The 16,305-nt window shown below is 41.5% G+C and overlaps 1 protein-coding gene and 1 long non-coding RNA gene across 6 annotated transcripts in view; one reads left to right on the top strand and one right to left on the bottom strand.

The window, feature by feature from the left end:
* The window catches only part of kif18a.L (kinesin family member 18A L homeolog), a 66,816-nt gene extending 51,730 nt beyond the window's left edge, over window positions 1-15,086 (bottom strand). For 4 of the 5 annotated variants that reach the window (XM_041589915.1, XM_018257453.2, XM_018257456.2 and 1 more), the window contains exons 1-6: window positions 14,957-15,086; window positions 13,093-13,192; window positions 5,806-6,167; window positions 3,921-4,078; window positions 1,682-1,786; window positions 416-526 (exon numbers count right to left, since the gene is read on the bottom strand). In XM_041589915.1, coding sequence (XP_041445849.1) covers window positions 416-526; window positions 1,682-1,786; window positions 3,921-4,078; window positions 5,806-6,130 — 699 coding nt within the window. In that variant the 5' untranslated portion in view covers window positions 6,131-6,167; window positions 13,093-13,192; window positions 14,957-15,086. Of the gene's footprint in view, window positions 1-415; window positions 527-1,681; window positions 1,787-3,920; window positions 4,079-5,805; window positions 6,168-13,092; window positions 13,193-14,916 lie in introns of all 5 variants that reach the window. The other variant, XM_018257454.2, reaches the window with a different exon arrangement.
* LOC108713814 overlaps window positions 15,008-16,305 on the top strand; it is a 65,751-nt gene continuing 64,453 nt past the window's right edge. The window contains exon 1 of the long non-coding RNA XR_001935222.2: window positions 15,008-15,143. This is a non-coding gene — a long non-coding RNA (uncharacterized LOC108713814). The remainder of the gene's footprint in view (window positions 15,144-16,305) is intronic.

Raw genomic sequence — 16,305 nt, 5'->3', positions numbered from 1 at the left:
ATTAAAAAAAATAAAATGATCATGATTAACAAATAGCAGGGGACCTTTTTACCCATAAAGTGGATCACCGTACCAGAGGCCTCCCCTTTAGACTAGAAGAAAAGAACTTTCATTTGAAGCAACGTAGGGGGTTCTTCACAGTCAGGACAGTGAGGTTGTGGAATGCACTGCCGGGTGATGTTGTGATGCTGATTCAATTAATGACTATAAGAATGGCTTGGATGATTTTTTGGACAGACATAATATCAAAGGCTATTGTGATACTAAACTCTATAGTTAGTATAGATATGGGTATATATAATTTATGTGAAAGTAGGGAGGGGTGTGTGTATGGATGCTGGGTTCTCATTTGGAGGGGTTGAACTTAATGGACTTTGTCTTTTTTAAACCCGATTTAACTATGTAACGATCTTACCTGAAAGACAGCATGTGACCTTGATGACGATGCATTCATATCAGTGGGGTGCTGGGTTCTATTTTTGTTTCCAACGTCAAGCATCTGAAGGATCTCCTCGGCTGATTTGGGCTAATGTTTAAGAAGATAAAGACATCCTTTAGATACAAGTACTTCATGTTTAATTAGAAAAAGCAAAGCCAAAAGCAAAGAAAAGAAAAGCATTCTGAATGTTCTACAAAGGGAGTGTTAGTCTTGCACTTTACAGAGCGCAATGTGCCACAAAGTATATAGTACAGGTATAGGATCCCTTATCCAGAAACCCAATATCCAGAAAGCTCCGAATTACAGAATGGCTGTCTCCCATAGACTCCATTTTATCCAAATAATAAAAATGATTTTTTAAATCATTTCTGCATTGCCCTTATGCTTGCATTACCCTTACTGCAAATTTTTACTGCTTAATAACCGCAGTAGGCATTTATCGGCCTTTCCTGGATATTAAAAGATATAAAAGAACAGGTATGGGATCAGTTATCCGGAGACCCATTATCCGGAAAGCTCCGAATTACGGAAAGGCCGTCTACGATAGACTACATTTTATCCAAATCTTTAGAAATAATTTCCTTTTTCTCTGTAATAATAAAACAGTAGCTTGTACTTGATCCCAACTAAGATATAATTAATCCTTATTGGAAGCAAAACCAGCCTATTGGCTTTATTTAATGTCCCTGGACATCTCCTGATTTTTGAAATATGAACTAGCCAATCAAATATAGCGGCTGAACGGTTGTTGTAGGTTTGTATTTTGGGTTAAAGGGGTTGTTCACCTTTAAATTACCTTCTGATATGATGTAGAGCGTGATATTCTGACAAAATTTGTAATTGGTTTTAATTTTTAATGAGTTTTTAGCTTTTTATTCGGCAGCTCTCAGCACTCGAAAATACCCTAGCAACCATGCCTTGATTTGAATGAGAGACTGGAATATGAATAGGAGAGGACTTGAACAGAAAGAGGAGTAATAAAAATTAGCAACAGCAAAACATTTGTTGCTTTACAGAGCATTTGCTTTTTAGATGGGGTCAGTGACCCACATTTGAAAACTGGAAAGAGTCAGAAGTCGAATAATTCAAAAAGATCAAGGTCAGTTGAAAAGTTGCTTAGAATTAGATAACATACGAATATTCCGACCCACCCATCAGCTCTAGACAGTGTAAGTTAAGATTATCAATAATGTTCACAAAATATACTGCTCCTTAGGGTCTTGTATCTTATATTAGTCCTACCTGATGCAATGTTAAACCTTGGACAACAACTCCTTTCTGAGCATCCTCTCGCACAGCCAATTGGCCAGAATTGGAAAGCAGGTCTCGGATCTGTTCGTTGTACACCTAAAGATAAATGAAACATGCAGCCTATAATGAAATTTGCTTTATTCGGAAGAGGGATGCTGAAATAACACCCAGAAGATTTCTATTATGGACTATATCAAAAATAAAAGGCAAGAAGGATCCATGCTGCTCTTACAAGAGCTTAGAAAGTAAATTTAAAATAGAATAAGGCTAGAAATGCTGTATTTTGTATACTAAAAATTAACATGAACTTATTGCACCACAAGCCTAATCAAACAAATGATTTCTGCTTTCAAAGTTGGCCACAGGGGGTCACCATCTTGTAACTTTGTTAAACATCTTTGCAAGACCAAGACTGTGCACATGCTCAGTGTGGTCCGGGCTGCTGAGGGATCGTCATAAATTATCAAAACAGCACACGTCAAATAATATCTGCCAGAAGCCGATACTGATTAGACTGATTAATAATCAGAATATACAGACTGCACTGGGTCCTGTTTCATGTAATCCAATATGGATTTTATAGTTTTTGTATTGTTTAATACAAACTTTCTCCAACTCTGCAGAACCAGTGGCTGCAGCAAAAAAAAATCCTCCAAATAGAATCCCAGTTTATCTGTTTAAATCTGGCTCCATGATCTTTGTCCCTGCAGCTGGAGTTGGAAACATTAAAGGCAAAAATAAAATCCAATACAAATCTTTACACAGTCGCCGACTGTTCTACAGGGAAACGAACAAAGCTGCTTGAGTTCTGCATGGCTGGGAAGGTGGGGGCTCCCCCTGCTGTTCATAAGTATGATTGTTTTCCTGCAAAGCAGTTAGGGACCATCTGAAAATTCCTATCCACAGCAGTAAATGAAGGAAGAATTTCACTGCATACAGTCAGGTTTCTTATAAAAACAGTACACATTTTTTATCTAAAGTATATTAGAGATAGGTTCCTTTTTCATAAAAGAAAGAAAACATGAGATTTTATTTTTTTGCCTTTACCTGCCCTTTAAACAGTGCCTCTGTGTATTCGACTGCCTTTACACAGAAGGGGAATGAAACACAGACTGCCACAGATGCGTGCAACCAGATGCTTACTCTTCTTTCACTTGCAATGGAGAGCCTACAGACTGACACTTTATGTAAAGAGGAGAAAAACTGACTGCAGAGCTGTCCCCCCTCTGCTGGACTTGCCCAAGAAAACTATGGTGGGATTGGTGACAAATAATTATACATAACACAGTTCCTTACTGATTTTTTCTATGCTAAGGAGGATGCCATTTGGGTTCTACAAACCTGTTCAGCAAACAAGCACAGGCTGATTAGGTCCAAGTTCCCCTAATAAGAAGACTAAAGTTGGCCATACATAGGAAGATCTGCTCATTTGGTGATGTCACCAAACAAGCGGATCTCTCCCTGATACGCCCAACTTGAGGTGGGCGATATCAGGCTGATCCGATCATGGGCCCTAGGGCTCAACGATCAGATCACAATGAGAGGAATACGGGCGGGCGGATCAAGGACCACAACAATTTGATGCAGTCCAGAGTAAACCTGATTAAACAGCTCTAGAAGCTCTCTCTGTTTGTTAATGATAGAAGCTGCCATATTAGCTTGCTGTGACATCACTTACTGCCTGCGTCTTTCCCTGCTCACTCATAGATCTGGGCTCAGATTACAGCAGGGAGGGGAGAAAGGGAAAGAGAGAGAGGAGCAAACTGAGCATGCTCAGGCCCTAGCCCTGGAGGTTTATGTTGAAAACAGGAAGTCTGGTACATAAATCCATGTGTAAACAATAGAAGGAAAGAAATGCCGTATTCTTTTGATAGAGGACTCAGAGCAGCATTACTTTGAGGGTTTACAGGTGTATTTATATAGACCTTTCTGATAAAGCTAACTTAGTTTTAACCTTTCTTTCTCCTTTAAACTCACTCCATCGACATCGGGCCAACTTTTAGCCAGATCTCGATCGGGGAAACCTGTTGGAGGGCCCAATACACTGCCAACAATCTCTCGTCAGCTTATATCGGCTTGCGTATGGGGAGCTTAACACTATTCAGTATAACAGGTTTTGGGAGTGGAGATGGAACAAGATAGTAAAGGTGGATAAAAGTCACATAAAGTAGATATATATATATTTTAACTTGATTCGAGAACAAAAACATGCTTTTAGAACTATACAAACCTCTAGGTAAGAAATGGCAACATTGCACACTTTCTCCTCTTTTACACTGTCGATCCGGTTGTACAATTCCATCATTGTCAGATACATCACTCCAGGCTCATGCGGAGACCCTAGCATTGTGTGAGTCTTGCCAGCACCCGTTGCTCCATAAGCTAAAACTAAATAGGGGAGAGAAAAGTGAAAATCAACCTTGAAGTTAACTTGTTAGAGAAAAACTAGGAGTGGTGTGATCTGTACCTTTCACCCCAGAAAATGAATTGGAGAGTGTGTATGACTGGTATCTGTGCCCAAATGCCCTGCTCTTAATGGAGAAGGAAAGTTACTGAAGCAGTTTATTGCCAATAGATCAGACACAATAGTGCAAGCTAGAAGGCTATTGATTCTGCAGAATGCTTTACCATACCCGAGTAAACAGCTCTAGAAGCTCTCTGTTTGAATAGGACAGCAGCTGCCATATTAGCTTGGCGTGACATCACTTCCTGCCTGAGTCTCTGCCTGCTCACTCATAGCTCTGGGCTCAGATTACAGCAGGGAGAGATAAGCAAACTGAGCATGCTCAAGCCCTAGCCCTGGAGGCTTAAGCTTAAAACAGGAAGTCTGATACAGAAACCCATGAGTACACAATAGAAGGAAAGAAATGCAAGGATTATTTTGAGCAGAATTACTTTGAGGGTTTACGGATGTTTTTATAAGGACCTTTCTGATAAAGCTTACTTAATTTTAGCCTTTCCTTTAAAGCATACACGCACAGATCATGTATGCTCTACAGAACCAACAGAAGCAGCATACATGGTCACCTTTCTATTGTTCCAATCATTTGTGCAATCCACAAAAATGATCAGAACAGCAGCCAGTAAAATGGATTCCACACATTCAAAAGAAACCATGAAATCTTGCTCTGTCCACTGGAACAGGTTCCCCATATAATTTAGGCTCACAGTGTAATGCAACTCCTTCCTCGCCTTGTGAGGCAATGGATTGTGGGAATTAAAGAAGAAGGAAAGCTACGGAGACATTTTATTGCCAATAGATTAGCTGCAATAGTGCAAGATAGAATGCTATATTTATTCCGTAGAATGCTTTACCATACCCAAGCTCTAGAAGCTCCCTGTTTGTTTAGGATAGCAGCTGCCATATTAGCTTGATGTGACATCACTTCCTGCCTGAGTCTCTCCCTGCTCACTTATAGCTCTGGGCTCAGATTACAGCAGAGAAGGGGGGGGGAAAGGAACAAACTGAGCATGCTCACACCCGGAGCAAGGAGGTTTAAGATGAAAACAGGAAGTCTGATACAGAAGCCCATGTGTATACAATAGAAGGAAAGAAATGCTGTGTTTCTTTTGACAGAGGACTCAGAACAGCACTATTTTGAGGGTTTACTGGTATATTTCGTTAGACCTTTCTGATGAAGCTTACTTAGTTTTAACCTTTCATTCTCCTTTAAAGTACCTCTGTTTTGCATAGAATCTTTGGAAAGCAGATGTACTCCATCACTCCCCAATATAACAAGGTGAAGGATTGATTGCATTATACCGTGAGCCTAACAGGGTGGGGGAGTGGCCTTTTAGTCTGTAGAATAGTCTGTGTTTTTAAAAAACAAAATGTATATATATACAGTATTTCTGGTGCAGTGTTTATTCAGTTTTTTCCCCAGACAGAATGAGCTCCTGCCAAAAAGGGAGAATATTTTCCCTTTAAAGTAACACTACAAATAGATATGTTCTCCAATTGAGTGGAAACCTTCCCAATAAGGCCACCCACATGGTCACCCATATAAGACTGATCTTTTTACCCGAGCCAACGACCAGTTCATAATAGGGCCCCCCCCAGAATAGGACAAGTTTCCCACCATATTTATTTGCCCAAACAGTGGCACATAAAGTACCTGTGCAGTTGTATCCATTGAGTACTCCATCCAGAACAATCTTTGTTGTTTGTTCAAAAACTTCCAACTGACAAGAACTGTCATCGAAAACACAGTCAAAAACAAATTTAAGGTCCTTGTTCTTTCTTTTGGTTATGTCCCGATTGGCTCTGCTCCTTCCATGGAAAAAGCCAACTTCTTCTACTTTCGGATCAAACACCAAGATGTGATTATCCACCACTTGAACAACCCTGCTGAAGTTCCCTTGCTTTTCCTTTTCGTTCTCGGGACGAACTCGGACCACAACTCTTACATGGCTGCAGACGTCCTCTTGGGAGGCTTCCATCTTTGAAAAACAGATTTGTCCTGTGATAGCCTAGAAACTTTAAAGAAAACATAATCCTAAGTATTTACAGTATTTTCTACTGAAATGTGTGTCAAATCCATATGCAATCATTAGTACAGCACATGCTCTTGGGAGCAGATTTTAAAGGGGCTGTTCACCTTTGAGGTTAATTTTAGTATGATGAAGAGCAGCGGTCCCCAACATTTTTTCCAGTTTCAAGCAAGACAATTTTTACGAGGATGGGGGTGTATTTCAAGTTTACCTAAAAAACTATCCAAACAGTATTTTGGTCCTTATCGCAATCAGTACAAAGTTTCCATGGCTACGCAGAGCTGTTGTCATGGCAATAGTGTGTCAGGGAGCTGGGATTATGGGTAATTAGGGCCTTTTTATTGTTTCTGCAGCAGGGACCACAGGCAGCCCAGGCCGCGGCCTGCCACAGGTCTGTGGCCCGGTTATTGGGGACCCCTGATGTAGAGAGTGATATTCGGAGACAATTTGTAATTGGTTTTCGTTTTTTTTATTATTTGTGGCTTTTCAGTTATTTAGCTTTTTATGCAGCAGCTCTTCAATTTGCAATTTCAGCCATCTGGTTACTATGGTCCACATTACCCTAGCAACCATGCATTGATTTGAATAAGAGACTGGATTATGAATAGGAGTGGGCTTGAATAGAAAGATGGAGTAATACAAATTAGCAATAACAATACATTTGTAGCCTTGCAGGGAATTTGTTATTTAGAAGGGGTCAGCGACGCCCATTTGAAAGCTGCAGAGAGTCAGAAGAAAAGGGCAAATCATTATAAAACAAAAATAAATAATGAAAACCTATTGAAAAGTTGCCATTCTAGAACATGCTAAAAGTTACCTTAATGGTGAACCACCCCTTTAAGGTCCTTAAATTGATATCTGTACTTTTAAGTGACAATACATCCCAATAAGGGTCCTGTGTGAAATGTACACTAATGGTTTATCAAAGGATTCATCTAATCAATATAAGAGACTGCTGTTATACATCTCTGTCTACACAGCAGTGTGCTTATATAAATTAGAGTAGTGCACCATTTGTAACAGTGCAGGGCAACAGTACATTATAGTCACTTTCATTTTTTGTTGTTACTGTTCCTTTAACAAGATCACATTACAATACTCTAGTAACAGGGTCCACAAAATGGCACCCGCCTGCTTGCTGTGAGTGTGAATTCCAGGACTTAAACAAGATTTAAATAATTTTATAGTGTAAGTTAAACGTATTTTGCTTGACTGACATCATAAAACAGGATTTGTAACTATTTCTTAAGGCGACGGTCCCCTTTAATGAATGTACATTGGAAAGTTGCTTAGAGTTACACTTTTTTTCCCCATTAGCCAAATGTTTATTTTTTAGGTTTCCATGCCCTTTAAGAAAAGTTTAAAGGATCGTTTGGGGAATACATTTATACGTCGCTGGCACTTTAAACTAAAGTTGATTTGGGAGGGCTGGGTCCATTAGTTCAGGCATGAGCATAGGAAGAAGTTATTTCCTAATGAGCCCATCAATAAAGCAGGACAGAGACAGGCAGCTCTAAACAGATCTCTGCCTGACGTTCCTGAGCCCACCGATGTGGCTGCTGCTTGACAGCTCTGATAGGGAAGCCCGTGTTTTTGTTTCTGTAGGCTGTGACTTGTTTGTAGCGGAGGTTATGGAAGAGGGGGGCGGTGAGAGCGAGAATGCCAGGGATATCCCTAAGCCTAACAAATGACAGATGCAGTGAAGCTGCTAGAGTGCTGGCTGTGTGGGATGCAGATGGCAGTTGCTGATGAGAGTCTTTGCAGCAGGGATGTCTGTACACACACACACTTACCACCCTCACGTCTCAGGGGAGCCAAACATCTTTCCAATGCAATTTCTCCTCCTAAAGGGATTCATCTGGGATATCCTCGTCGTGATTAATGGATGTGTACGTAGAGAAAGACATTATTCTGCCACCCTTTTTAAACTCTGCGCTGCCAGAGGGGCTTTTAGTCATTGAGGGGGTTAATTAGCAAAGGTCCAATGTTAGAGTTGCGTGAGATTTTTCTTGGATCTCAAATGGTTTCTAATTTAAGAAAAAACTCAGATGGTATAAACTCGAATCAGTGAAGTCAGGGTTAACAACCTAAAAACTCAAGCTGATCGAGTTTTCCTCCGGAAAAAAACTTGAATAGGTCAATTTGATAGAGTTTGATTGAGTTTTGAAACAAAAACCTCTGAAAAAAAAACATGAAGGCTATTAACATCTTCATATGGTTCAAGGGACCTCTGCCATTGACCCCTTTAAGATGGTGTTTTTTCAGCTAGTTTCGGGGTCGGGGTATAATTAACCCCCCAAAAATAAGATTTTTGACTCAAAAATAACCCTGAAAACGGAATAAATCCGCCCATTACTGTCAGTACTGAAAGAAAATGATTTCTGGGATTTGCTGGTTTGTATTTGAGGGGGAGGGTATACCCTGAGAAATACAATGTGGCCTAATAAAAAAAGAAATTCCCTTCCAGGTAGTCTTATATTTAAAGTAGGGTGTGAACTAGTGATGCGCGGGCCGGCCTGATACCCGGGCCGGCCTGATACCCGCAGCTGACCTCCCACTCTCCTTCGCCGGCTTCCGATTTCTTCTTTTATAGATGCTGCACCTGCTCTCCCCGCCTCTTTTGTGACTTCATCAACGGGGCGGGTCTATAAAATGAACCGGGAAGTCGGGCTCTGACGGGTGGAGGGAGGGCGCGGGTCGGGAAATCCCGACACGGAGATCAAGTAAAACTCAACCTGCACCCAAACCTAACCCGCTGCTCCTCCACCCGCACCCGACCCTAAACTGGTGAATTCCCCTTTTTCTATACTGGCCTGACCATCAAAGGGGGCGGGGCCTGTGCTAGTATATAAATTGTGGCGCGCAGAGGTAGAAGGCGGCCGCGGGTGGGACGAACCTGAATGTGCCCGTGGCTGAAGACGTTGTGCGGAACCTGAATCAGAAATAGAACTATTGGGAATCTACTTCATGTTCTGTGAATGGAATTGTAACAGAAAAGTCCCTAATGTAAATTATGTGGGTATGGATGAATTTTCCCCAAGATCTGTTACTTTTCTAAGTAGGAGGAGCTGCTAAGCAAAAAGCTCAATAATTCAATCAAGCTAAAAAAAATCTAGAGCGACTGGACTTGTTTCACTACTCATCCGAGTTGAACTGAAGAAGCCGCTTTGATAAGTAGTTAAACGTCTACTCAGCAAGTCCAGTCCCTCTAGATTTTATTTCTATAGTTATGGGATCAGTTATCAGGAAACTAGTTTTCCAGAAAGGTCCAAATTTCAGAAAGGCCATTTCCCATAGACTCATTTTATCCAAATAGTCCACATTTTTAAAAATTATTTCCTTTTTCTTTGTAATACTAAAATAGTAGCGCGTACCTGATCCCAACTAAGATATAATTAATCCTTATTGGAAGCAAAACCAGCCTATTGGGTTTATGTAATGTTTACGTGATTTTCCAGTAGATCCATATTACGGAAAGATATGTTATCCAGGAAGCCCCAGGTCCCGAGCAGGCTAAGTGCCCAATACAAATCGACTGGAGAAGGCACAGGCACCTGGTTTTACATATTGGAAAATGGCAACTCCAACTTTTTTTCCCCCCAACCACTGCTGGCTGAGCATTTCTGGTAGGGATGCACCGAATTCAGTTCGGGAATCACCCCTTTTCAGCAGGATTCTGATTCAGCCGTACAGAAACCGAATCAGAGCATGTGCAAATTAGGAAGGGGTAGGGAAATCACGTGACTTTTTGTCACAAAACAAGGAAGTAAAAAATAGTTTCCCTTTCGAACCCCCAATTTGCATATGCAAGTTAGGAATAGGCCGAATCTTTCACGAAGGATTCGGGGGTTTGTCCGAATCCAAAGTAGTGTTTTCGGTGCATCCCTAATTTCTGGGCTCATAAACTCAGGAAGAAAATCCTGAGTCTTCAAATGTATATGCTTGCAAAGGATGCACTACAGGTATGGAGCGCGTTATCCGGAAACCCGTTATCCAGAAAGCTCCAGGTTACGGAAAGCATGTCTGCCATAGACTCCATTTTATCCAAATTTTTAAAAATGATTTTATTTTTCTCACTATGAGAAAATTTGCAATTGGTTTTCATTTTTTATTATTTGTGGGTTTTGAGTTATTTAGCTTTTTATTCAGCAGCTCTGCAGTTTGCAATTTCAGCAATCTGGTTGCTAGGGTCCAAGTTACCCTAGCTAACATGCACTGATCTGAAAAGACTGGAATATGAATAGAAGAGGCCTGAATTGAAAGATGAGTAATAAAAAGTAGCAATAACAATAAAATGTGTAGCCTTACAGAGCCTTTGCTTTTAGATGGAGTCAGTGACCCCCATTTGAAGCTGGTAAGCGAGAGAAGGCGGAAAATCATTCAAAAACAAAAAATGAAGGCCAATTGAAAAGTAGCTTAGAATTAACCATCCTATAACATACTAAAAGTTATCTTGAAGGTGAACCACCCCTTTAAAGGAGAATTTGACCTGTTCTGGAAAAAACCCATACCCCCCACCCCAGGTAGACCCTCCTCCCACCAGGCTAACTACCCTCCCAGGGAGATTCCCCATACTCCATACTTACCCCTCGCCACAGATTCTTCCAGCGAAGTTCCACGCGTCCTCTGTAAGCTGACTGAGAGATCGGTATTTCTGCGCATGCACAGTTGGAGCAGTTTGCCGGTTTGCTCAACTGCGCATGTGTGGAATTACACGGAAATTGCAGATCTTGCAGTCAGCTTACAGAGGACGCAGAATATGGACGCATGGAACTTTGCTGTAAGAATCTGCGGTGAGAGGCAAGTATGGAGCATCTCCCTGGGAGGGTAGTTAGCCTGGGGGGAGGAGGGTCTACTTGGGGTGGGGGGTACGGGTTTTTTTCAGAACAGGTTGATTTCTCCTTTAACAGCACCTCTATATGCAAAAAAAAAATAACCCAGTACCTGCCCCTATTTCCTGCAATTTACGCTGCAAGGATTTTGACACAAAAATGCATTTCTGGCGTTTTTTCTACCGCAACAGTACAAGAAAAGTCTTTTGTCAGACTTAAACCCCAGAAAACAATGAAATCATTTAAAACACAAATTACATATCTTAAAGGAACAGTAACACCAAAAAAATGAAAGTAATGAAAATAAAATGTACTTTTGCACTGCACTGGTACAACTGATGTGTTTGCTTCAGAAACACTACTATAGTTTATATAAACAAGCTGAGTAGCAATGGCGGAAATTAAAATAAGGCTGTATGGCAAAGGTTAAATAGGGGACAACTCCATTATGTTCTACAGAGCTTATCTGCTATCTACTGTGTATCCTATGCTTGAATGGCAGCCCCCATTGCAGCTTATTTATATAAACAATAGTAGTGTTTCTGAAGCAAACACATCCGTTTTACCAGTGCAGGGCAACACTACATTATATTTGTATTATGATAATATTTCAATTTCATGTTTTAATGAAACTGTTCCTTTAAAGGCGAATCCTAAAAAGATTATGGGTAAAAATGCTGTATTTTAAGAATAGCGAAGAACCACGTTGTCCATAACAGATGGCCATCTTTTTGGTCATGATCTTTTGCCCATTTTTTGCAAGACAACGGCACTCTATTCTCCTCCCTGCCTTCCAGGGAGGAGAAATCGAGCGCCGCACGATGGATCACTATCGCCATTTCTGAAGAGGAGCGGAAGCGGTGTTTCGGTAAGTTATTTCTTAATAAAGGCTTTGCGATTTTAAAGTTTAATTTGTCTTGGTGGTTTTTTTTTCTATGTATGCTAACGATTTTTTTTTGAAGTTACTGGTCCTTTAAAGGAACAGTAACAGCAAAGAATTAAAGTGTTTTAAAGTAATGAAAATATCATGTAGTGTTGTCCTTTAAAGGGGTGGTTCACCTTTAAGTTAACTTTTAGTAAGTTATAAAATTTTTAATTCTAAGATACTTTTCAGTTGGCCTTCATTTTTTCATATATAGTTTTTTTTTATTTATTTGCCTTCTTCTGACTCATTCCAGTTTTAAAATTGGGGTTACTGACCCCATCTAAAAAACAAATGCTCTGTAAGGCTACAAAATGTAGTTACTGGTACTTTTATTTACTCCTCTTTCTATTCAGGCCATCTTCTTTTCATATTCCAGTCTCTTATTCAAATCAATGCATGGCTGCTATGGTCATTTGGGCCCTAGCAACCAGAATGCTAACATTGCAAACTGGAGAGTTGCTAATTAAAAAGCTAAATAACTGGAAAAGCACCTATAATAAAAACCAATTACAAATTGTTTCAGAATACCAAACTGCTGAAATTGCAAACTAGAGAGCTGCTAATTAAAAAGATAAATTACTGGAAAACCACCTATAATAAAAATGAAAACCAATTACAAATTGTTTCAGAATATCACGGTCTACATCATATTAAACGTTAATTTAAAGGTGAACAACCCATTTAAACTAAGGTAAATGACAGCAGCCCAGAGCAGAATCAGCAGAAAAGATAGGGAGGTACTAGGTCTCTTTGGATTCTCAGATCTACACTGTTAAATTGTTGTTGTGGGCTTGGGCTGGTACAGAAGCACACAACAGATGAAGTAACAAGTCTAGACTAATTCTTTGTTGAGCTTTAGTTCTCCCTTAGCCTAGTTTTAGATGGTTTACACCATAGGACAAAACTGCACCACTTCTCTTTGGCCAGCACACATATCCAGTTTGTGTCCCATTTGTGTTATTTTATTACAAATGGCTTCAATACAGTGTTTCACAACTCGTGTGACAGCAACAACAATGCAACTCAATAACAGTGCCAACCCCAGTCACACAACATGGCAATTGAGCCCAATGCATAAGTACAGTCAGATAAGTCTCAGCAGCAGGGCACATATGCACGAGGAATAGCTGAAAGCAATTGTAGATTTAACTTACTTGCTTAAACAGTGTGTCTGAACTCAGCAACAGGAATGTTTGTCAAAGTCCCAGGATAACCCAAACTCTGTCCCCGTCTCCTCTTCAGGGTTTGTCACATCTGTATAACAAAAAGGAAATGCACAAATCAGTAAATAATTAGTCTCTCTCGCTACAAACGATGTTGAAGATTAACAATAATGAACAATTAACTCAGAAGTGTGGAAAATGAAGGCCCCAAATGTTGAAGCTAGGAGTTGCAAAGCTACAGAGAGCAGTGCCAGTAACATCTATTGTGCACCCCCCCCCCAAACCTAAACATTGTCTATGAACTTTATTCTCTGTGTGTGGGACCCTGGTACTGCACATCTCTCTGCCCTCTGAGTGAGCCCATGCAGTGCATATCCTGCTCCCCACCACACAACTCCGCTTCTCTTCAAATTTCCCCCATCACTCGCCTCCTTCATATTCTTCTTTACTGTGCTCCATCTTCTGCATTGCTCAGCTTCTTCTTCAGTGAGCCCCAGCAGATCACCCCTAAGCCCCTTTGCTAGCATTACTTAGCTCCTACTCCAGGGTGGACCACCCAGCACAGCCCTCAGCTCCTCCTGCTGGGTGGACCATCTCAGTTCCTCCTCCAGGGTGGACCACCTGGTGCAGTCCACAGCTCTACATCCAGGGTGGACCACCTCAGCTCCTCCTCCAGAGTGGACCACCTGGTGCAGCCATTATCTCCTCCTCCAGAGTGGACCACCTAGCGCAGCCCTCAGCTCCTGCCCCAGGGTGTAATAAGCAGCGCAGCTCCTTCTCCAGGGTGGACCATCTGGCGCATACCTGAGCTCCTCCAGTGGACCACCCAGGGCAGCCCTCAGCTCCTCCTCGAGGGTGGACCATCTGGCGCATCCCTCAGCTTCTTGTGGACTATCCTGTGCATCTTGTGCATACTCCAGTTTCTTCTAAACATGCCTGTGATGCATCTCTCGGCTTCTCTGGGGCAACCCCATTGTGCATCCTGTTAATAATTCCCCATTGTGCATCCTTTAAATAATTCCCCATTGTGCATCCTTTAAATAATTCCCCATTGTGCATCCTTGTAATAATTCCCCATTGTGCATCCTTGTAATAATTCCCCATTGTGCATCCTTGTAATAATTCCCCATTGTGCATCCTTGTAATAATTCCCCATTGTGCATCCTGTTAATAATTCCCCATTGTGCATCCTTTAAATAATTCCCCATTGTGCATCCTTTAAATAATTCCCCATTGTGCATCCTTTAAATAATTCCCCATTGTGCATCCTTGTAATAATTCCCCATTGTGCATCCTTGTAATAATTCCCCATTGTGCATCCTTGTAATAATTCCCCATTGTGCATCCTTGTAATAATTCCCCATTGTGCATCCTTGTAATAATTCCCCATTGTGCATCCTTTAAATAATTCCCCATTGTGCATCCTTTTAATAACTCCTCATTGTGCATCCTTTAAATAATACCCAGTGTGTCGTGCTGCAGCGGTGTAGTGTAGTGCACTGCCTGTACTTGTACCCCTGCAGTGTTCCCTACTCCCTCAGCACTAGTGCGCATGTGCGTCACACAAAAGGCCCAGCTGTGTCCCCCTTATCTAACCAGTTAGTGCACCCCCACTTAACCCCATGTCTCTCTGTGTGCGAGCCTACACTATACCGCCCAACTTCTCTCAGCACTTCAGGTACCAAACTCCTTTCTCCGCAGTGCCGCGAGTATTTATTATTGTCTCTGACATGTAATGTAAATACCTATCTCCCCTACAGTAACGCAACTCCGCGCCTGCCCCAATGCGCCACGTCTTCCCTCCCCGTGTCTCACCCCCAAAAAGTGCCGATCAAATAGTGTTTCAAGCACTGACCCTGCCTGTCCGAACGTTGATCGCAATGTCTGTCATTCGCAGCCGACTCCATTCAAATCTCCCGCTCTCCTAGTTCCTTTACTTCCGGGCTCAATTGCCTCGACTTCCGCTCCCTGGTTGGAACTGTCACGTGGTTGAATGACGTGAGCAGAGCTATAAAGAGGCAGCGCGCTGTTCCCAGGCACCAGTAAGTAGACTTTCTTTAGAACGTGGCGGACTAGCAGGGGGTGAATAGTAGCCGGTGTTCTCTGTATGCCAGCGTGTCCAGGAAGCAGCCATTCAACTGCTGCTGAAATACAACCTCAAGCTTTTAATTCAGGCTTTTTGGGGGATGCTGAGTGCTGTAGTTCAAGAGCAACAAGTTTGGGAGTTGCCCTTTCCAATTCAATGTGGTGTAAGGGGAAAATACATTTGTTTTCCTAATAAAACAAAATGTCAGTATAAAGCAGCCTTTCAACATCCATTTATTACAAATTCATGAATTTCTGAATTAAAATGTTACTGCTCTGCTGGTTCTGACCTTGAAATAAAGTAGCAGGAGCAGGCTGTGCAAGGCATTGTGGGAAATAGAGTGTTTGCTGGATGAGTGATGACTTCTGCTACATTGTTTCAAGAGGCAGGATCAGCAGTGCAGAGATGAACCACAGATGGCAAATGCTATTGCCTGCACAAATAACTTTCAAACTAGTGCAAATCTATGAATGAATGTATATTGGAAATGTTGCTTACAATTTGTTCATTGGACAGATGTTTTGGGGTTTATGTTTCTTTAAAAGGGGGTGGTCACCTTTAGATTAACATTTAGTAAGATATCCAGAGTAATTGTAATTGGTTTTTATTTTTTATTATTTGTGGTTTTTGAGTTATTTCGCTTTTTATTCAGCAGCTCTCCTGTTTTAGGGTCCAAATTCCCCTAGCAACCATGCATTGATTTAAACAAGTGACTGGAATATGAATAGGAGAGGCCTGAATAGAAAGAGGAGTAATAAAAAGCAGTGGCGATCCTAGAGGGGGGGGCGGGCCCTGGTGAGTGACGCGCAGCCGGACCCCGCCCCCCTCCGTACGGCCGCATTTGTATGTGGCTCACGGACTGCCGGGGGGCCCTGAGGCGGTGCGGGCCCTGGCCAGCTCGCACCCCCTACTCCCCCGGTAGTTCCGCCACTGATAAAAAGTAACAATAACAATACATTTGTAGCCTTACAGAGCCTTTGTTTTTTAGATGGGGTCAGTGACCTCCCATTTGAAAGCTGTAAAGAGTCAGAAGAAGGCAAATAATTCAAAAACTACAAGAAAGGCAAAATGAAGACCAATTTAAAAAGTTGCTTAGAATTAGCCATTTACTAAACATA

The sequence above is a fragment of the Xenopus laevis genome, chromosome 4L, assembly GCF_017654675.1.
Source record: "Xenopus laevis strain J_2021 chromosome 4L, Xenopus_laevis_v10.1, whole genome shotgun sequence".
NCBI lineage: Eukaryota > Metazoa > Chordata > Amphibia > Anura > Pipidae > Xenopus > Xenopus laevis.
This window is presented reverse-complemented; position numbering and strand designations above follow the sequence as displayed.